The sequence below is a fragment of the Pelodiscus sinensis genome, chromosome 12, assembly GCF_052426305.1.
Source record: "Pelodiscus sinensis isolate ZL-2025 chromosome 12, ASM5242630v1, whole genome shotgun sequence".
In the NCBI taxonomy this organism is placed as follows: domain Eukaryota; kingdom Metazoa; phylum Chordata; order Testudines; family Trionychidae; genus Pelodiscus; species Pelodiscus sinensis.
In genome coordinates, this window is record NC_143063.1 from 5,927,455 (window position 1) to 5,954,666 (window position 27,212).

General features: G+C 45.3%; 2 protein-coding genes across 3 annotated transcripts in view; one reads left to right on the forward strand and one right to left on the reverse strand.

The window, feature by feature from the left end:
• GNAO1 (G protein subunit alpha o1) overlaps positions 1-10,839 on the forward strand; it is a 357,537-nt gene extending 346,698 nt beyond the window's left edge. Inside the window, exon 8 of the mRNA XM_075940404.2 lies at positions 8,477-10,839. Within this exon, the coding sequence (XP_075796519.1) occupies positions 8,477-8,664 (188 nt within the window). The 3' untranslated portion in view covers positions 8,665-10,839. The remainder of the gene's footprint in view (positions 1-8,476) is intronic.
• Positions 10,840-23,789: 12,950 nt separating this feature from the next.
• The window catches only part of AMFR (autocrine motility factor receptor), a 50,179-nt gene continuing 46,756 nt past the window's right edge, over positions 23,790-27,212 (reverse strand). For both annotated transcript variants that reach the window (XM_075940402.2, XM_075940401.2), the window contains exon 14: positions 23,790-25,358. In XM_075940402.2, the coding sequence (XP_075796517.2) occupies positions 25,211-25,358 (148 nt within the window). In that variant the 3' untranslated portion in view covers positions 23,790-25,210. The remainder of the gene's footprint in view (positions 25,359-27,212) is intronic.

Below are 27,212 nucleotides of genomic sequence, written 5' to 3' on the forward strand. Positions count from 1 at the left end.
CCTGGCCAACCTGCTTGTCTTCTATGATGAGGTAACTAACTCTGTGGACATGGGGAAGGTGGTGGATGTGACATATCTTAACTTTAGCAAAGCGTTTGAAACAGTCTTCCACAATATTCTTGCTATCGAGTTAAGGAAATATGGATTGGATAAATGAACTGTGGCTGGAAAGCTGGCTAGATTGTTGGGCTCAACGGGTAGCCATCAACAGCTCAATGTTTGGTTGGCGGTCAGTTTCAAGTGGAGTGCCCCAAGGGTTGATCCTAGGGCCAGTTTTGTTCACCATCTTTATGAATGACCTGGATAAGGGGATGGATTGCAGCCTTAGCAAGTTCACAAATGACACTAAGTTAGGGGAAGAGGTAGATACGTTGGAGGGGAGGGATAGGGTCCAAAGTGACCTAGACAGATTGGAGGATTGGGCCAAAAGAAAGCTGATGAGGTTCAACAAGGACAAGTGCAGGATTCTGCACTTAGGATGGAAGAATCCCAAGCACTGTTAGGGTGCATCTGTACAGCACCTTTACCTCAAAATAAACTACACAATTTACGCTATGCAAATTGCATAGTTTATTTTGAGGTTATTTCAAAATAAAGCACTATTGCAACAAGTCCCTTAACCATCATGGAACAAGGGTTACAGGAACACCAGAATAGCATACCTGTTTTTTCCAAATTGTATTTTGAAATAATGGGCATATTTAAAGACGTGGAATTGCTATTTTGAGATACTTCTGGTACCCTGAAATAGCCCTGCTCTCTAGACATAGCCTTATAGGCTAAGGATCAACTGGCTAAGCAGAGTTCAGAAGAAAAGGACCTGGGGGTTACAGTGGATGAGAAGCTGGATATGAGTCAACATTGCGCCCTTGTAGCCAAGAAGGCTAATGGCATATTAGGCTGCATTAGGAGGAGCATTGCCAGCAGATCTAGAGAAGTGATTATTCCCCTCTATTCGGCATTGGTGAGGCCACATCTGGAGTATTGTGTCCAATTCTAGGCCCCCCACTACAGAAAGGATGTGCATGCATTGGAGAAAGTCCAGCAGTGGTCAACCAAAATGATTAGGGGGCTGGAGCACATGACTGATGAGGAGAGTCTGAGGGATTTGGGCTTGTTTAGTCTGCAGAAAAGAAGAGTGAGGGAGGATTTGATAGCAGCCTTTCATTACCTGAAGGAGGGTTCCAAAGAGGATAGAGATAGAAATCTAGCCGTGTTAGTCTGGTGTAAAAATACAGGACTATGTAGCACTTTAAAGACTAACAAGATGGTGTATTAGGTGATGAGCTTTCGTGGGCCAGACCCACTTCCTCAGATCAATGCAAGGCACTACATTGAGCCATTTGGAATGGAAATCCATAGAATCATAGAATCATAGAATAATAGGACTGGAAGGGACCTCGAGAGGTCATCGAGTCCAGCCCCCCGCCCTCAAGGCAGGATCAAGCTCCGTCTACACCATCCCTGACAGATGTCTATCTAACCTGTTCTTAAATATCTCCAGAGAGGGAGATTCCACCACCTCCCTTGGCAATTTATTCCAATATTTGACCACCCTGACAGTTAGGAATTTTTTCCTAATGTCCAATCTAAACCTCCCCTGCTGCACTTTAAGCCCATTACTCCTTGTCCTGTCCTCAGAAACCAAGAGGAACAAATTTTCGCCTTCCTCCTTGTGACACCCTTTTAGATATTTGAAAACCGCTATCATGTCCCCCCTTAATCTTCTTTTTTCCAAACTAAACAAGCCCAGTTCATGAAGCCTGGCTTCATAGGTCATGTTCTCTAGACCTTTAATCATTCTTGTCGCTCTTCTCTGCACCCTTTCCAATTTCTCCACATCTTTCTTGAAATGTGGCGCCCAGAACTGGACACAGTACTCCAGCTGAGGCCTAACTAGTGCAGAGTAGAGCGGCAGAATGACTTCACGAGTTTTGCTTACAACACACCTGTTGATACAACCTAGAATCATATTTGCTTTTTTTGCAACAGCATCACACTGTTGACTCATATTCAACTTGTGGTCCACTATGACCCCTAGATCCCTTTCCGCCATGCTCCTTCCTAGACAGTCGCTTCCCATCTTGTATGTATGGAACTGATTGTTCCTTCCTAAGTGGAGCACTTTGCATTTCTCTTTATTAAACCTCATCCTGTTTACCTCTGACCATTTCTCTAACTTGCTAAGGTCATTTTGAATTATGTCCCTATCCTCCAAAGAAGTCGCAACCCCACCCAGTTTGGTATCATCTGCAAACTTAATAAGAGTACTCTCTATCCCAATATCTACATCATTGATGAAGATATTGAATAGTACGGGTCCCAAAACAGACCCTTGAGGAACTCCACTTGCTATCCCTTTCCAGCAGGATTTAGAACCATTAACAACAACTCTCTGACTACGGTTATCCAGCCAATTATGCACCCACCTTATCGTGGCCCTATCTAAGTTATATTTGCCTAGTTTATCAATAAGAATATCATGCGAGACCGTATCAAATGCCTTACTAAAGTCTAGGTATATGACATCCACCGCTTCTCCCTTATCCACAAGGCTCGTTATCTTATCAAAGAAAGCTATCAGATTAGTTTGGCATGACTTGTTCTTCACAAACCCATGCTGGCTATTCCCTATCACTTTATTACTTTCCAAGTGTTTGCATACGATTTCCTTAATTACCTGCTCCATTATCTTCCCTGGGACAGACGTTAAACTGACCGGTCTATAATTTCCTGGGTTGTTCTTATTCCCCTTTTTATAGATGGGCACAATATTTGCCCTTTTCCAGTCTTCTGGAATCTCCCCTGTCTGCCATGATTTTTCAAAGATCATAGCTAAAGGCTCAGATACCTCCTCTATCAGCTCCTTGAGTATCCTGGGATGCATTTCATCAGGACCTGGTGACTTGCTGACATCTAACTTTCCTAAGTGATTTTTAACTTGTTCTTTGTGTATCCTATCTTCTAAACTTACCCTCTCTCTGCTTGTATTCACTGCGTTAGGCACACCTCCAGACTTCTCGGTGAAGACCGAAACAAAGAAGTCATTGAGCATCTCCGCCATTTCCAAGTTCCCTGTTACTGCTTCTCCCTCCTCGCTAAGCAGTGGGCCTACCCTGTCCTTGGTCTTCCTCTTGCTTTTAATGTATTTATAAAAGGTCTTCTTGTTTCCCTTTATGCCTGTAGCTAGTTTGATCTCATTTTGTGCCTTTGCCTTTCTAATCTTGCCCCTGCATTCCCGTGTTGCTTGCCTATATTCATCCTTTGTTAGTTGTCCTAGTTTCCATTTTTTATGAGACTCCTTTTTTATTTTGAGATCATGCAAGATCTCCTTGTTAAGCCAAGCTGGTCTTTTGCCATATTTTCTATCTTTCCTACACAGCGGAATTGTTTGCTTTTGGGCCCTTAACAACGTCCCTTTGAAATACTTCCAACTCTCCTCAGTTGTTTTTCCCTTCAGTCTTGCTTCCCATGGGACCTTACCTACAAGTTCTCTGAGCTTATCAAAATCTGCCTTCCTGAAATCCATAACCTCAATTGTGCTGGTCTCCCTTCTGCCTTTCCTTAAGATCATGAACTCTATTATTTCGTGATCACTGTCCCCTATACTGTCTTCCACTTTCAAGTTCTCAACTAGTTCCTCCCTATTTGTTAAAACCAAATCCAGAACAGCTTCTCCTCTGGTAGCTTTTTCAACCTTCTGAAACAGAAAGTTGTCTCCAATGCAGTCCAGAAACTTATTGGATAGCCTGTGCCTCGCTGTGTTAGTTTCCCAACATATGTCTGGATAGTTGAAGTCCCCCATCACCACCAAATCTTGGGCTTTGGATAGTTTTGTTAATTGTTTAAAAAAGGCCTCATCCACCTCTTCCACCTGGCTAGGTGGCCTGTAGTAGACTCCTAGCATGATATCACCCTCGTTTTTTACCCCTTTTAGCTTAACCCAGAGACTCTCTACACAGCTATCTCCTACGTTCATCTCCACTTCAGTCCAAGTGTGTACATTTTTAATATACAAGGCAACCCCTCCTCCCTTTTTTCCCTGTCTGTCCTTCCTGAGCAAGCCGTACCCTTCCATACCAACATTCCAATCATGTGTCCCATCCCACCAGGTTTCTGTAATACCAATGATATCATAGTTGTATTTATTGGTTAGCAATTCCAGTTCTTCCTGCTTATTACCCATACTTCTCGCATTTGTATATAGGCATCTAAGATACTGATTTGATCTTGCCTCCCTGTTGTGCCCTGACCCTCCTTTCTCCTTGCCATTATAGGCCGTAGTCCCCCCCATTTCCAACCCATCTCCCAGTCCCGCACATTCAGCACTTACCTGTGGGCTTTGCTCACCTGCCCCCGACAAACCTAGTTTAAAGCCCTCCTCACAAGGTTAGCCAGTCTGTGTCCAAACAAGGCCTTCCCGCTCCTGGAAAGGTGAACTCCATCTCCGCCAAGCAGTCCATCAACCATAAGAGGACAGAGTGAGGCTGTTCTTAGTGGTGACAGATGACCGAATGAGGAGCAATGGTCTCAAGTTGTAGAGGGGGAGGTCTAGGTTGTATAGTAGGAAAAACTCTTTCCCTAGGAGGGTGGAGAAGCACTGGGATGGGTTCCCTGGGGAGGTGGTGGAATCTCCATCCCTAGAGGTTTTAAAAATCCTGGCTTGACAAAGCCCTGGCTGAGATGATTTATTTGGGGTTGGTCCTGCTTTGGGCAGGGGGCTGGACTCAATGACTCCTGAGGTCTCTTACAGCTCTAGGATTCTAATCCCTGGTTTGCGCCACTGTGCCTGCTCAGTGCTGCCCCAGGATACCCCTGATAGCCAAATTAGCCACAGCCCCCACAAGGCAGCTGGAACAGAGGCTAGAATCTGGCTTCTTGTGCACAGACATATTATTCCTTGGCTACACTGCTCACTGATTCCCGCATGTATTCACACAAGCCTGGACAGTCCTGAGAAAACAGCTGCAGGTCTGCTGCATGTGTAGTTTGTGGAAATGTCCTTCTTCTTGGTGTGCAGTAGGGATAATGGTGCTCGCCTTTAGCTTCTACATCCCATAACCGCAACAGCAATTCATTACCCTGTCTATGTCTCCACCCCAGACTGTTATACCTTCATTAAATGTGTCTCATCTCACTGCATTAACAATGACATTGTTCTGAACAAGTGCGGAGAAGAGTCACTCTGAGCCATCTTCAAACATCAGCTTCTTGTCTGGCCAGATTTCCTGTTCATTTTTTCCCCCTTCTTAGACACATTTAATGAATTTCAATGCTGCTGAATGATGCAGCATTGACAGACCTGGCGAGTGAAACCCAGTAGAGACAGACCCAATCTAAAAACCAGGCACCTCCCCTTTTTGGAAACTAAGAAAACTAAGCCTCAAATCTCAGTCCCACTGAACTGTGAGTAGCAATCTACCCTGCCAACACTGACCAGAAGAGACCACCGCTAAGGCTGACACGGCAGGTCTGTCTCCATGTGCCACCATCTGAGCAGATGGTCTCCAATAGCTAATTATGTCTGCCCATTAGAGAGGTTGGTTAACTATCCACTAGAAACCATCTGCTCATTCCAGAATGGCAGCTCTTCTGCTCATTTGTTAAAAACCTGGGTTGGATTGAAACAAGCCAACTGGAGATGAAAGTCTCCATCAGCATGCCCCTGCCAATGCTCCAAGCCATCCAGTTCTTCTTGCTTTCCTCTGTGCGCGTGACAGACAGTGCTGGCTATCAAACCAGAATACTTCTCAGCCCCTCCCCCCCATACTTTCACACACACACACACACACACACACACTTTCCTGCAGGATGACAGTGACATCACCATGTCATCTGCATCCTCATGCCACTGCCACCCACTTTCATCCTCAGCCACTTGCTGTGACAGCCTCGGCACCGTCCCCTCCAGGCATGGGCTGCTCCAGCGCCAGCTCCCACTGCATGCCCCAGAGGGCTGCACCACCAGGGAGGAGCTGCTGGGGCTGGGTCCCCTCCACCATCTGAGCCTGATCCCCCCCTCCAGGCCGTGCCCTGTCCCCTCTGCCATTGAAGCCCAACCCCTCCCCCAGGCCACTCCATGTCCCCTCTGCCATCTGAGCTCGACCGCCCCAACTCCTGGGCTGCCCCACATCCCCTCCATCACCCAAGCCTGAACACCCGCTCCTCCCAACTGAGCCACATCCCTTCCGCCACCTGAGCCTGACACCCGCACCCCCAAAGCCACACCACATCCCCTCCTCCATCTGAGCCTGACACTCCCAAGCTCCCTGAGACCCCGCATTCCCAGCCCATTCCTGCCCCGTCCCCGTGGGTCAGACACCTCCCCCCACAGAGGGGGGGGGGTTAACGAGCATAGCAAGCAGGGCATGCAGCCCCCTAGTTGTAGTTAATTTTAATTAGTGCTTAGCGGAATGTGTGTTGGTAGTCCATCTGGTTACACCTGCCCAGACTAGTCCCTTCTATCTACCTGATCAATGTTACACGAATGATTCCAGTCTCTGTCGCACCAGTGTAAATCGGGAGTAATTCCATTGCACCAAGAGAGGTAAAACTGGCAGTGTTTGCCAATGTTGTAGGATGGTTATTAGAAGTGCCTGACGCCCTGTGAAATGCTGCTCACATAATTCATAGGCAACCTCCATGTCTCACAGGCTATTATAGTGTCTGTTGTAATATCACTAATCACAATAAGCCCCCTCCTGGGTATCACTGATTGTAGGTGTGCTACAGTAGAGTGCCATTCTGAACATACAGGTGTAATCCTGAAGGAATTCCATTTACACTAGGAAAGGGCCCAATTTCCTTTCCCAATGTATTAACTGGGGCAAAATAGTTTAATTCCACAGTGTCGAAGCAAAAACACGGTCCTCTCTGTTTAGGCGGCTAACAACTGATTGCTTTATTGATCAGTAAAGCAAAGTGAGCCAACGTGGTCCCAGCAAAGCTGCTTAATACAATAAATCCTAGTATCTTTATACCTTTAGCCAAACAGTCTGACGTCAGGGCATCCAGTTACAGAAATAATCAATTAAACTAGGAAAAACAAAGCCTTATCAACAAGATGGCGGACAGGTCCAAGGAAGTACATCTCCTCTCTGAACCAGCCAAATTAACACATTCCAATAGCACATCTGTCTTGGCCTGGCGCATGGGGTGATAGAAAGTTCACTCTGGCCTATGTGCAAAGACAAAAAGCTGAAATGGTTTCTGTTATACAGAATGGCTTCTAGCTAAATATGAAATGGTATCTACAACAGCATAGCGTGGACTGTAGTAAACTGGGGGCTGGGTGTAGCTTTGGCTGAATCACACATTATTGGTACTTTGGGCAGGTCTCCACTTTAAAACTGCACTGTAGCACTTTTACTGAAGATATTACTATGCTGATGGACAAGCTTCTCTCAAGCATAGTTAAGCCATCATGATGTCACCATGGCTATGTCTACACTGGCGGGTTGTTGCGCCAGAAGTATGCAAATGAGGCTAAGCGTGGAATATCGTAGAGCCTCATTTGCATACCTAATGAGCCGTCATTTTTGCGGAAGAGGCTCTTGCGCTAGAAGGAGCTGTCTACACTGCCCCTTCTTGCGCAAGGAAACCCCTCTTGCGCAATGCCGTTATTCCTGAAAATTATCAGCATAACAGCATTGCGCAAGAGGGTTTTCCATGGAAACAAGTAGCCCTGTGGCACCTTAATTCCCTAGTGTAGACCAGGGCTACTTTGAAATAAGGGGGGTTATTTCAAAATAATAAGCAGAGCATCCATACTACAAAGCCTTTTCTTTCCAAATCTGTGCTCCTGCTTTCCTGGGGGAATAATTTATTTCAAAATAGTTCTTTCAGGAGTTATTGCTAATTTAATTGTTTCAAAATAATCTCCTAGTTTAGACATGCCCTTAGAGACTCTCACACACACACACACACACATATAGTATCATGAGTTTTTGTGGGCAAAACCCACTTCCTCAGATGAATCTCTAAGGCGCTCGTTGTTTTTCTCTTCTCATGTGATCCTGTTTCATTTGCAATGTCGAGCTTTCCAGCTACCCATGGGGTCTTCTGGGAAAAAGTGAGGGGGTAGAGGAGACCTAGTCTAATGTAAACTACAAGCAGAACAAAATGTCTTCCTCATGAATCAGTCCACATCATCTTTTCCCCCCTTGCAGGTGAACTTTAAGGGACCAAATACCAACCCCTCTCCCACCCCTTTTCTTCCAGACCTCCCTAGAGCAGTGGTTCTCAACCTGCAGCCTGCAGGCCACTTGTGACCAATAAGCATGCAACTGAAGCTCATGTGACATCTTCAGGGGCATACCAGTAGAATATAGATGCTGTCTGAGTGTAGCCTACATAACACACAGAGAGTTGCATATGTGGCCCACAATAGTAACTAGATTGACAACCACTGCCCAGAGCATGCTTGTACCTGCAAAACCTCTGAGAGGATTTTCTTTCTTTTCCTGTTTGCCCACAGGCCCTAACACTTATGAGGATGCAGCGGCATATATCCAAGCACAATTTGAAAGCAAAAACCGCTCCCCCAACAAGGAGATTTACTGTCACATGACTTGTGCGACGGACACGAACAACATCCAGGTGGTCTTCGATGCCGTCACCGACATCATCATTGCCAACAACCTCCGAGGCTGTGGCTTGTATTGACACCTTCTTGTCTTGTATAGCAAAGCAACTCCTTTGGTAATGATCACGGCGTGAGGAAAAAAATTTTAAAAAAAGAAAAAAAGCGCAAAACAAAAACCGAATCAAACGACAAAAAACACAATCATAATACTAATAATGCAAGCTGGTAAATAAAAAGGCATAATGACAAATTATATATATATAAATATATATATATATATAAAACACAACAACAATCTTTTTAGTTTGTCTCAAAGAGCTGTGGACAGAACTGATTTCTCTGACAGGCTTCAGCCCTCCCTGGTATTGTCACTATAGAAATCAAATAAATTAAATAAGCCAAGAAAAGTTACATGGACATTTGCTCGGTGGTCCGCCCGCATTTTGAGACCAAGGTATTTTATGAGTTTTAAAAGGGATAGTTTTCTTAAAACAAAAAGGGGAAATGGTATTTCTTTTTAACTCTTCTTTGTGGGGAGGACTCCAGAGGTAGAGTGGAAGAGGGAAAGGGGAATTTTTTTTCTTTCTTCTTTCTCTCTCCCCACCCCAGTTTCTTGGGCTTTTTAGGTACTGCAGTTAGGAAGCAGTAAGTCAGCTGGTGCCACACTGCAGTTTGGGCCCTGCGGGCTGGGCTTTCAGTGCCTCTCGGTTCTGTTCAGCTCTTATGGGTTTCAAAAACAAACAAAAAAATTATAAAAAATGACCAAAAAAAATATCCAACCCCAAGTCACAATATTTTAGGACTTTTTTTTAACTGGAACGCAGCAGGAAAGCATCCTTTATGTAACAAGCTCTTCACTTGTGGAATGTAACTTCCTTCCAAGTTAATTTAAAGCACAGGATGGGGAGCTTCAGGTTTTTTACCAGCACAGGTTCTGCAAGGAAGAGAAGGGCCCCTAGCAGCAGTCATACCCCAGAAAGTGCACGGCCTGCCCTGAAAAGATGTGGGGATGGATTTGCCCAGAAAATTCTAACCATGTGTCAGTGCCAACCTCACTTTCAGATGGGCTTTGGGCAAGGGAAGGGAGATGCAATTTATTTTTGCACAGGGTGAAGGACATTAACCAACGTGATGCTGTTTTACGTGGCAGTGAGGGATTCCCTTTATGATTTAATTGATTTCTTGATTTATTTTTAATGTATTCAAGACTGGGCTCCCTTCTCTCTCTCTCTCCAGACCACCTCATGGACTCTCCTGTTGACGTTCTCCTTACCGGTAGCATGACCTTTTGGCCTTTTGCATAAGACACAGCCTTCCTTACTGAGTCAATGTATAATGTTCTGAACATGGAATGGTGGCTGTGTGTTTCTGTAGACTGCTGTAGATCTGGTTTTAGCTGAGTCTTTACATTTAGAAGCTAAAATATTAAAAAAGAAAAAATGGGAAAAACTTTTTTCATGTGCTTTGTAGCTAAAAAAAAGAAAAGAAAAAAAGAAAATATTCTTTTCCCATTTCCTCTTCCCCCTTTTAGCTTAAAACACACACACACACACACACACACACACACACACACACACACACACACAGAAAATACTTTTGCAACAGTGCTAAGAGGTGTTCTCCTCTTCTCCATTCCTCGTTTTAACAGGAATGAATTTGCATTTGTTTTCATTTAATTTCCTTTTTTGTGTTGACTTGTGCCCTGCCTCTCTAAAAAGAAAAAAAAAGGGAGGTCTTTATTAGACTGGAGTGATAAGACTACAATGCATGACCATGGCTGTGAGTCAGGAATCTAGCAGGGGGATGTTTTTCCGCTTTATATTTATTTATTCTTTTTCCCTAGTTTAATTACAATTCTGTTCTTATTTGTCGCTTTCATGCTCCAGGTTTGTATCAAAAAAGCACAGCTGTCACTGACCTGCGGTGGCCAAATTATCCAGAGATTTTCCTTCTCTTGACTTTTTTGCTCTGAAGAATACTGTGTATCACATACCAGAGAGGCTGCCTCCTCTTACTTATATTGTTTTAGGGTGTTGGTTTTGGGGGTCCTTAGAGGGATAATTTTTCTTTGGATTTTTTTTTTTTTTATTTGAGTTTGTTTCCAGTGAATGCTTTTTTGTGCTGCTTTTTTCCTCCTCTGATCCTTCCTTTTAGTGAATGGTGTTTCTCTCTCTCATGTGGGGATGTTTGTGCTGCAAAAACAAATTAAAAAACACAAAAAAATACAAAAAACAAAAACAAAAAAAGAAAGAAAATGTTTTAAAAAAATTAACACACCCACACACAAAAATCACAAAAAATAAAAACAAAAAATAAAAAAAAAACAAAATCAAATGTAGTGTTGACATTAAAGCCACAGTTTTCATGACCAATCCTTCGTCATTTCTACTTTGATTAGTTATCAGACATCTTCACAGTTTCACTTTTCAGAGTTACCTTTGCTGAAGAAGACCAGTCACACCTGTTTAAAATAAAATGAATAAAGAGGAAACTGAATATATATATATATATATATATAAAAAAAAAAAAAGCGCCAGGTCTTTCTAAGCCTTTCTATTACCAATCAGTGAGGTTTCTGTGATATATTAGACACTGCCAGTCTCTTTCTCTGACTAATGGAAAATTCATGTGTAGCTCAATAAAGAGAATGTTTGTCTGTAATCCTGGTCTTTTACCTTCTGGTTTCCAGACTACAGTTATTTTATTACTATTTTTCCTTTAAGTACGGGACAGAAAAGGAAAAAAGAACAGGGATTTCTCAGGATGTGGGGGGCAGTTTCAGTCCCAGTAGGCCGTCCTCCCCCCCCTCCCCCCCCACCCACACACAGGGATGCTGGGTGTTCCTTGTCTAGGGAGACTCCCCTCTCTCTTACCCGCACCAGGCTGCACTGCTCCATCCAGGAACAGGATCCCCAAATGGCAGGTTGCTCCCTGAAATTTGGCTAGGTCATCTCTGTGGAGAGGCAGCTACATCAGATGTCAGTAGCTATGCTCTGGATCTCTCCAGCAGCAGCAGTAGTGATTTAGTGCAGGCCCACAGCTTAAAAGAGATCAGGCCATGACACACCCATACCCACACCCCTACCTCTCTGTGGCCTGTGGAACTTTAAGCTAACGTAAAATCAGGGGGGAGGGGAGAAGCCCAGGCCTTCTAGCCCCTTCCTAACTGGCACCACAGCAAATGTATTGCACTTTTCATATTGCTGCAAAAAGGACAAGGGCCAGATTTTTTTAGAAAATCTCAGTTCCCTTTGGGTACTGGGATCAGTGGCTAAACTGACAAGAATTCAGCCTACTGTCTGGGCGCTTTTAGAAGTCAGGTCCCCAGTGTGGAAGCAGAGTACTAGAACTTTTGGCCTTGTGTAGCTCAGGAGAGTGTGAATCAGGGGCACTTTGGCTTTAAGCTAATAGTTCCCAGCCCAAGGCCTGATCTTGCAAGTTATAATGTGTATAGACAGCCCCTGGCACCCATGCAAATTACTACATGGCTCGGCCTAGCACAGGGAATCTGCTCACACAATACACCTTGCACAATCAATGCCCACATCAGAAGCATGTGGCTGTTGTTGCCATTGGATGGTTGCTGGTAGCCCATGTGAAATGGATGTGATGGTCTCAATCGAGTGCGTCCCAAGAAATACACCATCAGCAACACCAACTGCCATCTTATTGACTGTGCTCCCCCAGGAAGGGCATCCAGGTCAGGTTTGATGCCCTCTACAGGAAAGTAGCAGGAGGAAGTTCATTGTCAGCCCTTCGCTGTGTCCACTGGATGGGAAAAGAGAGATCTTCAGCCTCAAATACTGTCGACCACACGCCTTTTATCAGCCTTGATCTGGGTGGAACATTGTAATGCCCTGTAAAATGTGGCTGTTGATACAAACATATCTAGTGTAAGGTGCTTTGAGATCTTGGGCTTGAAAAGCGCTATGAAAAACTGGGAATGTGTTAAAACTTAAACAAATAGTCTTGCAGCACCTTAAAGCCTAACAAAACATGTAGATGGCATCATGAGCTTTCATGGGAACAACCCACTTCTTAAGGCCTTCAGGTCTGAAAAAGTGGGTTGTACACAAAAAAAGCTCATGTTGCCGCCTACGGCTACATCTACACTGGCATGACCTTGCGCAAAAACTCTTCCAGAAGAGAGCGTCTACACTGGCATGTGCCTTTGTGCAAGAGATGTGCTTTTGCGCAAGAGCATCCATGCCAGTGTAGACGCTCTCTTACGCAAGAAAGCTCCGATGGCCATTTTAACCATAGGGCTTTCTTACGCAAGTAATTCATGTTGCCTGTCTACACTGGCTTCTTGCACTAGAACAGTTGCTCAAGAGGGCTTATTCTTGAGTGGGCGCATCAGAGTTCTTGCGCAAGAAGCCCTGATTTCATACATTAGAACGTCAGTGTTCTTGCACAAGAACTCGCAGCCAGTGTAAAGAGGCAGCAAGTTTTTTGTGCAAAAGCGGTCGCTTTTGCACAAGATCGCGCCAACGTAGACACAGCCTACATGTTTTGTTAGTCTTTAAGGTGCTGCAAGACTATTTGTTGTTTTGGGGAGTTTGTTTTAATAATTAAATTTAAAAAAAGATATTGAAATATCAAAAAATAAATCACAGAAAATGGATTGGCCTGCTAACTTTTTTTTTCCTCAGTTTTGATGGTGAAAGGTGCCAGCCTGACCAGTCGTGGAGTCACATGTGTACCCACTAAGGAAGTAACACACGGGGGGTACCAGTTTGTAAGCCTTTCCCCACCTCAGGTACAATGGCAGATACTGGCTCAGAGTGAAAAACAGAATGGACTGAATCTATTTGCAGATGTGCACTCTTCACAAACATTCTAGCAGTTAACACCTGAATCCACAAATATTCTCCCACATGCCAGGCAGGGGACTCAAACGATACCTCAGTTTGAGTCTCAATTGAATTATCATAAATCTTGATGAAATTCAGTGAGCATATTGCTAACTTGGGAATTATTTGTCCACAAAACAGGAGATCGCTGCTGCACAAATGAAGGTCTTATTCATTTGTAGGGGGGTGTGTTGTTTATCCTTTTTGGAGCACGTGGCTCTCCTCTGATGCACAGGAAACACAAAGTTTCTACCCAGCAGACCAATCTTGGTAATGTGAAGGTGTGCACAGATTGGACCTTCCCCCCTCCCCCCGGACTAGGGAGTCTGCTAGACATGGGGAGGTTAATGCCGGCCCCTCTGCAGCTCACCACCAGGCTTCCCTCCTGCCCGCTGGCCTCTGCTAACTGCTGCTGACCCCAGCCAGGTTTTCAGCCCCAGCCAAGCTCCACGCCAGCAGCATCCACAGTCCTACACCAGTTTTTCCCCCGAGTGCCCTAAGCTTGTCCCTGACGGTGCTGCACCACTGATGTTTCAGGACCAGAGCGGTTCAACACGCATAACCACGACTCACTGGCTTTAGGGGAGCTCAAAGGGAAAAGGCAGGAAAATGACTTGATTTTGTTTAAATATTAGCTCAACCAAATCTGTATCGTACTTGGGAGGTTGACCTCTTCCAGGAGAGGCATCAGCATATGAAAAAGATAAAAAGGAATCATCTTTGTTACCAGAACCCAGAACATAACAACACTGTTCTCATTTGCTGAATCCAAAGTGAAAATAACCCATTCAGCATAATCAGCAGCATTACCGCTATACACAGGAGTACAACAAATTAATCAAATGCACTTTCCAAGATAAGGCCTTTCCTTGGTACCTACAATGAAAAGAGCGGCCTGGGATCGTTTTTTTGTGCCAAGGGAAGATGCCCATTGGTACAGTCTGACTATTTTAGTTTTTAAAATATTCTGCCTTTCTCTCTGTTCCAGATTTAATACAGAGTGTTACTAGAAAACAGATTGTGAAGCCCTGTCCACAAGATCAGGTAGTAACAAGACTTAACAAGCACTACAGTGCTTCAGCAAGCCGCTGGCTGGTTTCCTTGAGCATGTGACATCAGTGTGATGCCTTATGTCCATACATGGACAAGTTAACATCAGCATGTTTCAGAAAAGTCATTTGGCAAGGCCTGGGTGAGGTCTTTAGTTCAGGCCCAGGGAACTGGTGTGCAACAGTAACCACTAGAGCAAGGGTTCTCAAACTGGGTGTCATGACCCCTGCTTCAGGGGGTCCCCCAAGGTTATGATGTGTGTGTGGAGGGGGGGCAAGGTTATGTCTGTCTGCCTCTAACCTCAAATCCCGGTACACCTCCAGCTTTGATAACAGCAATAAAATTTTTAAAAAGTATTTTTAATTTACAAGGGGAGTGATCCCATTCAGGAGCTTGCTGTATGAAAGAAGTCACCAATACGAACATCTGAGAACCACAGCAGTAGAGTTAGTGGACACTGATTCCTGTAATGTGAGAGGAGTATTAATCTGTGTAACCCTGACCTGGATCAAGTTACTGGAAGCAAGTAATGAAGATCTGCTGCCTCAGCCCAGCAGTCCCCTGTGGCACATGTTGGTTGGTGGGGGGACAGGAGGTCAGGCTAGATTACTTGGTGGTTCCTTCTGGCCATAAATTATACGAGTTGTCTGACATGGTTTCAGAAGCAAACACTCTTTCTTAGAACTAGGTGTGGGATCACAAGCCTTGCAACTCCTCCAATCCCTCTGGCCCTGCTTTCTCCAGACCACAGTATAAGAGCCTCCCTTTGGGAAAAGAGCAAGGTCTTATTCCCATCAGAAGTGGGCAAGCACTATGGAAAAGGTGCACGCAGAGTACCAGAAGGCAGGTTCAGTCACAGGGGCGTGGGGATGCTCCACAAGGGTTTTGTTGAAAGTAAACTTGCCACATTACCACAAACCAAGGGCAAACTGAACATCCTTTCATGCTGTGCCCCTGCAACGTCTTCCACTGTGTGGACCAAGTCCAAAACTCAGCAGATTCAACGGGCTTTGGATCACGTCGTCCGTAGCGGCTCCCTTGAAGATTTCAGTACTCACAACTGGAAACTATTCCAGATAATGCAATTGAGCCATGGAGATTTTGGGCTTAAAATGCTATAGAATCAAGTTAGCCTGAGAGAAAACACAGCACTATCAGAACAATTTAACATAGGTGTGGACATTATTTACAAGCCAAATGTTTCCTGTTCTACCAATAGGTGGATAGTCATCTGTCCTACAGACCATCAAGCAAAGGTTAAATTCTTCAAAGTTTCCCAGCTTCCTAAATGACCTGAGTGTCTGTCTCTCCAGCAGGAAATACAGCTCTCTGCAAGGTGGCTGGATTGCGTGTAGAGCTAAGAAGAGCCCAGTAATTATGGTGTAACAGGGAGTTTGCCAAAACGTCTTCCTGTCTTTGTTTCATAGGAGGTGGGAGGAGTTTACCATCACTTTGAGAAAGGGGCTCAAACTAACCCAAACCTCAGTAGAAGCCAGTAGAATTTACTTCGAGATGGGGAAGAGACTAGAAATGTTGGACCTTGGTTTCTCGGCAAAACCAGTCTAGCCCTGGGGTTAGGTCAACGGTGGACCGTGCTAACCTTGGACCAGCTTTCTAGTTTATAAGAAACCCCCAAACACAGGGAAATTTTGTGTGGCTTTGCCTTTGGAGAATACTGTAATTGTGACACCGGAGGTAGGTCAGCCAATAACTAGATGGGTCAATTGGACTTTGGTTCATTGGTAAACTTCTGGCCTGTCAGTCTCACAGAATCAGAAACCAAATCTTTGAGCCGAAGCTTTGAATGGCATTTGCCCCATCACAAAATGTTATTTGGACGGTAACTCACTATCCAGCATGAGTTCAGAACTGTAAAAGTACAGGCAGGCCCCGAGTTACGCGGATCCAACTTATGTTGGATCCGCAGTTACGAATGGGGCTTTTCTCGCCCCGGAGGACGGGAGCGGCGGGACGCCCAGATGCACCGTGGTCTGCTGCCCCCGTCCTCCGGGGCAAGAAAAGCTGCTCCCCGTCTCCCTGGTCTGCAGGGAGACGGGGAGCAAAGCCTCAGAGCACGCCCGCAGCGGGACAGCCCGGTGCGCTTGAGCTGTCCCCCTGCGGGCGTGCTCCAAGGCTTTGCTCCCCATCTCCCGACCAGCAGACCAGGGAGATGGGGAGCAAAGCCTTGGAGCACACCCGCAGTGGGACAGCCGCGGTGCGCCTGGACTGTCCCGCTGCCCGCGTGCTCTGCGGCTTTGCTCCGCATCTCCCAGGTCAGCAGACCAGGGAGACGGAGCAAAGCCGTGGAGAACTTGGGCAGTCCCGCCACCCCCGTCTCCCTGGTCTGCTGGGGGAGGGGGGGTGTAGCTAGTGCCCCCCCCCCCAGCAGACCAGGCTTTTTTTGCCTACCCCTGGAGTAGAGCAGCTGGGGGCTGCCAGGTTGGTCCCGCAGCGCCGCTACTGGAGCAACCCAGCAGCACTCCAGCTGCTCTGCCCCAGGTATTCCCAAGTCAGCTGCTGCTGAAACTGACCAGCGGCTGACTACAGGAAGCCCGAGGCAGAGTTGCTCTGCCCCAGGCTTCCTGGAATCAGCCGCTGATCAGTTTCAGCAGCAGCTGACTTGGGGACGCCTGGGTTTCTGAAGTTGAATCTGTATGTAAGTCAGAACTGGCATCCAGATTCAGCCGCGGTTGAAACTGATCAGTTTCAGCAGCGGCTGACGCCAGTTCCGACTTACATACAGATTCAACTTAAGAACAAACCTACAGTCCCTATCTTGTACGTAACCCGGGGACTGCCTGTATCTGTTCCAACAACTCCATCCTGTGCTGGGAAAGTCTGTCCCTTTAGCAGAGAACTGCAAACAGAAACCTGTCCTTAATTGAAAAGGGTGTCATCAAAATACCAATTTTCTAGCTAGTCTACCCTGTACCTACCCTTTCTAGCTATACATTTCTAATTCATTCATCACTGTAAGATCTAACCAGCCAAAGAGAAACCGGACTACGTATCACCCATCACCTACCTTTCAGACACTGTTTTTAGTCTCACATTTTACTTGATAGCCCGTATGTTTTGCAGGTGTGTAGGGGGGTACATACTCCTGTATGTACCACAAGGAGATTTGTTGAAGCTGGTGGATATGTTTCAAACTTTTGACAAATAACTGGCACAAGGAGGGCTTGTGAATATTTTTGCAAAAATGCTTTCAATCTATTTGTCTTCAGTCTTTGTCTCTTCATGGGCCCCAGGATGCAGACTGCAGGAATGAGGATTTCATGCACATGCACATCCAAAGCAGCACAATTCTCAACTTTTTGCACCCATGCATGTTCCAATAAGGTGGAGTAGCAGTGGTTCCCAACCTTTTCCAGATGGGGACCCATTTTGACAATTCAGAAAGACTTGGTGACTCAAGACTATTCAAAAACGGGGGCGGGGGGGGCAGAACCACCTGGGGAGAGACTTGGCAACCCTTTTGAAATGTAATGGCGACCCATAGGTTGGGAAACCCTGAGCTAATGCCCGCACAGTTTCATTACTTCCGAAGTGCTGATCTTTGCTCACCCATGCAAGAAACTGATCATGTGGCATTGGTCCACTTGATACCAACTGGTCAATTCCTAAAAGCCAAATAAAAGGCTACATCCCCAAAGTCCCTGCAAATAATACTGTGTGGGAAATTTCCTTCCCAACCCCAAACGTAGCGGTCAGTTAAACCCCTGAATGTGAACTGTCATCACCATATTTAAACCCCAGATTCAATTATCTCAGGATCATGCCCTGATAGACTTAAAAAAAAAGTCTCATGAAAATGTTCCTGAAAACTCATTCTCCAAAGTGAGATCCAAAATCTAACAGTATACTTCCATCCGAAAGGGGAACAAAACCCATAACATGGAATAGAAAATACTCTTCAAAACTGTAAGAATCTTATAAAGTAAAAGCTCAATACTCTTCAAGCTTCAAGAATCTCTTGAAGTAAAAGCTCACATTTGTACACTGCCTGAAACCAGACCTCTCTGGTCTGACAGCTCTCTAAATACACTAGAGTCTGAAAACACTCCGGCCTCTTCTATACTTACATTTAAGTCAGCTATAATGTTCAGCCACACCACTAACCTCAGTGCCAACCTAACCTCAGTGTAGATGCTGCTTGGTTAACAGCAGAATTATTCTGTCAACCTAGCTGCTGACACTTGGGAAGTCGGGAGTTCCTAGAGCAATGGAAAAACTCCTTTGGTACTATAGTTGGTCTACACTATGCACTGGTTATGCTGGCAGAGCGACGCTGCCATAGCTATGCTTCTGCAGCCTCCATATGGCCTCAGACTGCTATCTTACTCCAGAACAGAATTTCTCAAACTTTTCAGGTTGACGATCCCTTTTTCAAAGTAAAAAATATTCACAAACTCTTTATATTTACTCTAAGGCTACGTCTACATTGTGCACTCCTGCGCAAGAAGATATGCAAATGAGGTGCAGCGATGAATATCACCGCACCTCATTTGCATATCTAATGAGTTGCCATTTTGCGCAAGGGGCATCCTTGTGCAAGCACCTCTTGCGCAAGAGCCGTTCTGCCTGAAAATAAGCGGCTTGTGCAAAAGCCCCTTGCGCAAAAATGGTGGCTCATTAGGTATGCAAATGCGGTGCGGTGATATTCATTGCCACACCTCATTTGCATATCTTCATGTGCAAGAATGCACAATGTAGACATCACCTAAGAGTAAAATAATCTATTCAGAATAACAACGCTAAGTCTCTAGAATCCATTTGTGTTTCAAAAGTAAGGTTGCCAGGTGTCTGGTATTCACCCAGACAGTCTGGTATTTTCGCCTCCTGTCCGTTAAAAAAATTCAGAGAATATCGGACGTCTAAATGTCCAGTATTTTCTGATTTTTTCCTTGGCCAGGAAGTGAAAATGCCAAGTACCTGGCAACCCTACAAACACTCAGTGCCTGGCTTCCCCCCCATCCCCCCAGGCTTCCCAATACCCCCAGCCCCCCAACCCCAGCCCTCATGCTTACCTGGTTCCACAAGGCTGCCGACACAAAATGGCTGCCAACCAAGGGGAAGCAATGCTGCCCCTGGGTCTTAGTGCTCAACTTCTCCCCTGTTCCTATCCCTGCACTCACTCTTAAAGGGGACATGCTGTTAATTTTTTTTGCTCAACAACTTTGGTCTCCCCCCCCCCCTTTTTTTCTTCAATAGAATTTTTTTCCTGGTGTTTTTTTGGGGGGGAGAAGAGGGGGGCATTTTTTCCCCCAGTGTTTTTTTGGGGGGGAAGGGGTGTTTGGTATTTGTGTTTCAACCATCTGGCGACCCTAGTTTCAAGAGGCTGGCAAAGAATGTTTGATCTTGAAGAATAGTGATAGAAATGTAGCCGTGTTAGTCTGGCGTAGCTGAAACAAAAAACAGGAGGGTCTGGCCCACGAAAGCTCATCACCTAATAAACCATCTTGTTAGTCTTTAAAGTGCTACATAGTCCTGTATTTTGTTTGATCTTGAAGAGTAAGAGTACAGAGGGAGTGAGGTCTGCTTTAGATCCAAGAACACTTTCAGAGCCTTGCACGCTTCCTCCACCACCATATCGGACTTCATGGCGCACACACACCCCAGTGGTGGTGACCTAGTGGTTGAGAAAACTTGCTCTAGAGCAGCAGTTCTAAAACTGTGGGTCATGACCCCTTTTGAATGGGGTCCTCAATGATGGCTTAAACTTGCTGTGGCCCAGGGCTGAAGCCTGAGCCCATTGCACAGGGCCAAAGCCAAAGCCTGAGGGCTTCAGCCCTGGGCAGCAGGACTCAAGTCATAGGCCCCCTGAATGGAGATGAAACCCATAAGCTTCAGCTTTGCCCCTACACTCACCCAGAGTGCTGAGGCTCAGGCGTTGGCCCCCTCCCCTCTCCTGGTGCAGAGGGGCTTGGGTGACCTCAAGCTTCAGTCCACTTCCTGGGGCCACGAAGTCGTTTTTGCTGTCAGAAGAGGGTCATGGTGCAATTGGGAACCCCTGCTGCAACAGCAATGATGGGACTTGAGAGGTATCTGGAACCTGGGAATAGGGCCAGGGCTATATGATAAACTTACACCAGTGCAAGTGTCTCAGAGGGGTAGCCATGTTAGTCTGTAACTTTAAAAACAACATGCGGTCCTCTGGCAGCTCAGAGATTAATAAATATATCTATGGTACTCTGAGCTTTCGTGGGCACAACCCACTTTCTCAGAGGGGGGAATTTTTACAGAAGGAAGCAAACCCAGGTCTTCGGAGTGCAATTCCATTGTCCAGAAGTTTGCCTGTAGCAAGGAACAAGGCTTTAAAAAAGAATTGAATCTTTGGCATTCAAACACTGGGTCTAAAGCACAAGACATGCATCCCTCTTTGGACACATCTTGTGTGGATCGGATTGGAGATTTGAATTTTGATCTAAACTGTGGCCAGTGTTATGTAACCTTTGCTTTCCAAAGTCTTCGGAAATACACACATATTCTTTGAGTGGCTTTGGCAGTGCAAAGGGGCTGAAAAGCAGCTGGAGAACTTCCTCCGTTTGTGCTTACCTGTGCAGACAGCCCCCTCCCCCCCCCCCGTAAAGGAGACATGGCTTGAGCACACCAGCAATCCACTGAAGACACTTGCAGCTGCAAGGCTGCCTTGAGAGACAACATGAGTTTGGAGGAGCAGACTGGAGAGAGAAGAGAATTTTGCTTGGAAGATCTGGTTCAATGTCTTGAACTCCACTTCAGTTTTACTGCCATGACAGCACAGGGCTTGCATTCAATACCTGTGTACCTGGTTGGGATTCAAGGCACAATAGGCATTTTATTCAATGTGTTTGTTTCATCTCAGTACCTCTGACTCAGCAACTCAGGCTGCAGCAAGGTGTGAGGCTGGATTGATGTCCGCTTGTTGGCCGAAAACAGCCCTTTTGAATAAGGGCCAGCGATTGCACAGGCACGTTCAGGCTGCTGCAATAGCTAATGAAGTGTCAGCATTTCCACTGGCTTTGAGACTTAGCCATTAAAAAGCTGCTTCAGGAAGTCCCAGTCAGGGAACAACATTCACATTTCTTACCCAACCTAAACAGGCAGAGAAACCATCTTGGGGGATTTGGGCACAGACCAGGCAAACAGACAGATGTTTGCTGGGTTAGGAAGAATTTTCTCCCTTGGATTCTCTTTTCCTTATAAAGAGCCTCTCTGGATTTAACAAGAGCCACTTTGCAGAATCCCCTTCTCATTCTCCCTTCAGGAGGTAGAGCTACTGCAAGCTACTGATGCCTTGAGTAGTGCATGGCCTGGAACTGCAAGCACAGCAGCGCCTTGAGCTCTGCACGGAAACTGGGCCATTACTGAAGCTCGGGGGTAGTAGCAAAGGGACTGAAGTCACTGGCATAAGTTTATCGTGTAGTCCTGGCCCTATTCCCAGGTTCCAGATACCTCTCGAGTCCCATTATCTAGCCCCTGCAGAACCAGTGGGGCTCTTTCACCACACCCCTTGCACACTCTGGTGGATCTCCCTGGCAAAAAGCTTTCCTGTACAAACCACTGTCCTGTGATTGCAAGAGATTCCCCATGGCAGAGAACGTAACTGGCTGACATAGGGGTTTGTGTGCTCAGTCAGTTTGCCAACCTACAAGGCAAATAATTACTGATGGCCTCACAGGAACGCTTCTTGCCAGGGAGATCCACATGACTGCACAAGGGATGTGGTGGAAGAGTACTACAGCTTCCCATATCTAGAACTAGGCTGGACAAACCACTGGTAAACGTGGGGCAGGAGAAGGACCCTGATAATGTGAGTCTAAAACTTGGCTATCTAGTGTGTGAGTGTAAATGTTCCACAGCTGTTACTGATCTACGGGATACAGCTATCAAAGGGGCAGCTGTGTTAGTCTGAATCTGGGAAAAAAACCCACGAGGAGTCCTGTGTATAGACTAACAGATTTATCGGAGCATAAGCTTTCGTGGGCAAAGACCCACTTCGTCAGATGCATGTTAGTCTATAAGGTGCCATAGATACAGCTACGCGCACAGGCAGGCTCATTCCAAGACCATAACCAAAACTAAACACAACAGGGTTAATGGCCTTCCTGGCAGAGCACACTGAGATCTACTCAAGATCTTACTGAAGTATGAAGTACAACGTCACATACACATTGTAGCAAACAATCAGCCTTCAATTGCTGCTTTAGGCAAGAAACTATTAGGATTGCTAGTCCCCTGCTTTGGATTAGACAATGCTTCCCGTGGCCACCAAGGCAATTAACCACTACCCAGTGCAGGGCCACAGCAACCAAACCTTCTGGCCTGCAAGAAGGGCCACTCTCTCAGGGCTCACTTTTGGCAGGCCCATAAACTCTCCTACTACTTTCTCGTCAGCAGTTGGTAGAGGCAGAGTATGAGGCTGGCGTATTTCGCTCACGGTCTGTGCCCCCTGAACCAGCAGGAAGATTTGCCTAGCACAGGTTCCAGGCCAGCAAGGCCCACCCGACTTCCAGTGAATGCGATGAAGTAGCTGTAGAGCAGGATATAGACTGTACAGAGCAGCACAACTGGGCAATTGGCAGGCTGGTGCAGAGCTGTCAGGGAGCAGCAGCTCCCCAGATGGTTAAGAAATAAGGGATGGACTCTGCAGTAGTGCTCCCAGCTCTTAGTGTGCAGAGCAGTAAGGAGCATGGTCCTCGGTACAGGAAGCCGTCCAGACGGACTCTCCTCCTCCTGCGAGGCAGAGGAATGGGGACATGCAATCAATCAGATGACAATGTCTCTATAGACTTACAGCAGAGATGGGAACCCATCTGTCTGTTACAAGGAACTCCACTTTCCCAAAGGCCATGGAAGCAGAGAGGATGAGTTCTAGCCATCTCCCTTTCTCTCATATCTGCTTGCAATGGAACACTGAAGAGCCTGAGATTTTCTTGCACCTGACTTGTGTCAATTTCAACCTGGGAATCGCCACCATTTGAGAAAAACGACATCAAACTTTCAAATACAAAATATCATTTAATTTAGCCCAGACTAACAGAGTTCAAAAGCTGCATTCTGTGGAACCAACCTGGACAGCGCTCAAATCCTCCGTTACTTTCACCTTTGTAGAACTCATGGGTTCCCGTAGCAACAGCTGCTGCACAACTAAAGTAATAAAAACAAAATCTCCAAAAGCCCATTTAAGCAAATAGGTTCCCTCTCCTTTTAACATAGGAGAAGACCTACTCCATAAGACCTAAACTGAGTCACCTGCATAACAGTGATGCACTGAGCATAAGGAAAGTTACGTTAAAGAAATTCAGGATAATTACCAACACTGATCAAAAGGTTTGTGTTTTTTTAATTTTTTTAAACAATAACAAACAGCTGTGCTCTGAGCAAAACCAAATCTCTCTTACACACTTATATTTTAAAGTTTACTAACAGCATTGTAAAGTAAGGCATTCAAAAGAGATTTATTAAAATAAATTATCTTCACCAAAACATTTCTGAGAGTCATCCTTTCATTAAATTCACATAAAATTACCAATAATTCTTGATAATACTGAGCTCCTTCCCAACGACAGTGATACCAGAAGACACTCCTCAAAATGTTTAAAAGCCACTGCCATGTAAAACTCAGCTAACTAACCTAGGATTGTAGGTTTCAAGTGTGTCTAAAGTAAAAAAATCTTTAAAAGTTTTGGAGGAGAATTAGGGGATTTATTCACAGCTAACCTAAAATCCAGCAGCCTTGATTCTTCTTGTGTATGGGTGTATTACTACACAATACAAAGTTAAAAAAATAATAAGCAAGATACTGTAGCTATTGCTTGTCTCTTCAATAAAATCCCATCCATCCATGCTTCTTTGCATGTCCCATGAAAGACCAAACTCATAGGTTTCAACAATGTTCCATCAGCATATTGTAACACTGAATTCCAATGTCAAATGTATTTGTCTCATGCACCCTTTTTTTACCTTTATTCTTTTCAGTTGCCCACCTGCTGCTGGCAATGCAATGCATAGAAAAATAACAATCCCGGTGAGTGAGCTGAGCTAGAAATCAGAAGTGAGAAGCAGCTCAGAAAAGGTCAAAGAAATTGTTTTACTGAGACCAATGTGAGTTAGCACCTCACCGTACAACCCTTGCTTCACTTTTAAGTTGTGTAGCTAGACAGTGGTTACCACCCCCCCAAGAATTCATTTCCCAGCAACACACTGGGCTGCACTGCTCCCACACGCCAGCATTTATCCATGTCCAAGCAGGCCTCTGTCACGTGTAACTCACCCTTGAGATGTATAGTAACTTGGCCATGACTGCTGACAAGATGGGGTTCATTGTGAATTTCAACACTTCAGCTCCTTCTAATACTCCCCTTGGATGATCTCAATCTAAACACGCAAGCACCTTCAATGATCTATGCAAACAGCTGTTAATCTAAGATGGAGTCTTTCCCTTGCCTCTGCTGCAGGCAGCAGAAATCGCATCCAAGGTTTAAAAACAGCATTTGTTTGTGAAGGGGATAAGTGTCACACAGAAAATATTACCAAAAGAAAGGTTAATCTGTCAGCTGTCCAAACACTATTAGACCACATGCTTTATACAGCAGAGACGCAGCCAGCTCACTCATCAGCACAGCTAGTGGAGCTCAGAAGAGAGACTTCCTGCTGGTACGAAGAGTGCAGGGTTTGTTTATTTATTTATTTATTTTTAACATTGCTCATGAGGAGACGGTGGCGGCAGCAGAGAGCACTAAGAGGTCTGTTGCATCTGCAGTCTCCGTTCGGCAGCAGCGGCTAACATTCTGCGGCGCACGGTGACAGGGTCTGAAGCAGCACCCTCAGACAGAAAGGGGCTCTCAGAGGTGGAGTCCTCATCGGAGGTTTTGGTTAAATAACGCCTACAAGCATAAAGGGAAATAATGGGTGAAAATAGCAGACTGGCTCATTTTGGCTCCTGAAAAACAGTCATTCAAGGTTCACCATTCAAAAAGCAAAGGAGAATTTAGGGTTAGGGAAGGTGGGAAAATGCATCATCTGCAGATCCCGAAGCAGCATGAACTCAGACTCTCTCTATGCTTATCAGAAAGAAGACTAGATTATCTACCATGCTTTTTATATAATTAAATAGCACCTAGTATAAACTTTGCGAAGTTTCCTGTGGTTAAAACACAGAACAAGAAGTCTAAAGATCCAGATTCTATTCCAATATCTTATATCAGTTCAATGTTTGGTTTTGGGCAAATTATTTAATCTCACTCTCACTTCATGTCCCTTTTCATAAAATGCTTTAGTAATAGTTACCAAAAAGTAATAGTAAAATGTTTTTTAAGTACATCAGAAGCGGGAAGGCAACTAAACAACCAATGGGGCCCTTAGACAATTGAGATGCTAAAGGAGCACTCAAAGATGATAAAGTCATAGCAGAGAAACTAAATGAGGGAGCAAAGCCTAAATGGGGAGCAAAGCGTCTTAGGACGCCAGCAGCGGGACAGCCGTGGGGCGTCTGGGCTTTCCCGCTGCCGGCTTCCCCGAGGCTTTGCAAAGCCGCGGGGGGGGGGGGAGGGGGTCGGGCAGCGGGGCAGCCCAGGGAGACGCGGAGAAAGCCCCGGAGTACACGGGCAGCAGGACCACGAGGTCCCGCAGTCCGTGTCCTCCGGGGCGAGCCCCGTTCGTAACTGCGGATCCGACATAAGTCGGATCCGCGTAAGTCGGGGACTGCCAGTACATAAAATGAACTAGTAGATTTAAATTGGAAAGAAAAAATAAATGTGTTTCTTTAAACAAAAGATAGGATTTGAAGGAAGATTTGTCTGAGGGCAGGTATATTTGAGGACAGATTTCTCAAGAGAGTCTTAAAATGCATCCATAAGTTTTCATCTTAGGTTCCATTTGAACACAAAAGGAGGTATTTAAAAAACACAAAGGGGATTGCTGACAAAAAGGGCCTGCACCTTCAAACAGGCTCCTTTAATGTTTTGCGTTTAAAAGGTTGGCACAGAAACCTGTTCAATAGAAATGATGCAAACAATACAAAAAAATCCCATTGTATGGTACTTAGTGGTTTCTCTCTCACTGGGCATTTGTGTGCATTTACAAATGATGTTCAAATGTCATTTATCAGAGTTTATCATCAAGATTCACTGATGTGACCAGAATTTGTAAAAACGAAAAAAGCAAACACTGCATTTATTAGCAGCCAAAAGAATCAGGTTTTTAATTCATGACTATACTTTGGGGGGGGAGGGGATTGGGTTGCACTGTCAGTCCTGTGTACCATTACAGATATATGTCACTTGGAACTTAAGCAGACACAAAAACTTGCTCAACACTTGAAAATAATTGTGTTTGCCCTGCGGTGTCAGCCTTAGTAATCTATGTAGCGCAGACCCAGCCTCAGCAGCCTCTGCTCGGAGGTAAGATGATGGTTTATGAGAGGTAGACTTGTAAACACTACTGGTTCTTTTCTCCATTAAGTTCTAATACAAAGCCCACTAAAGTCACTGAGAGTCAGTCCATGATTTCAATGGGCTCCAGATAAGGCCCTAGGTTAGGAATTTATATTCACATCCTGTTGAGAAATGGACTTAAGTCATCACTTCCCAATGGTGTCCTTGATAATGGTGCTGAATTAGACAGAATCCTGATCCCGCAGGAGCACACACAGCTATTGCTCTCACTGCATGAACGCATAAATAAAAAAGTCAGTGATTACAGTTAGTCGACTACCCAATAAGCCCAAGCGTGTCACGTAA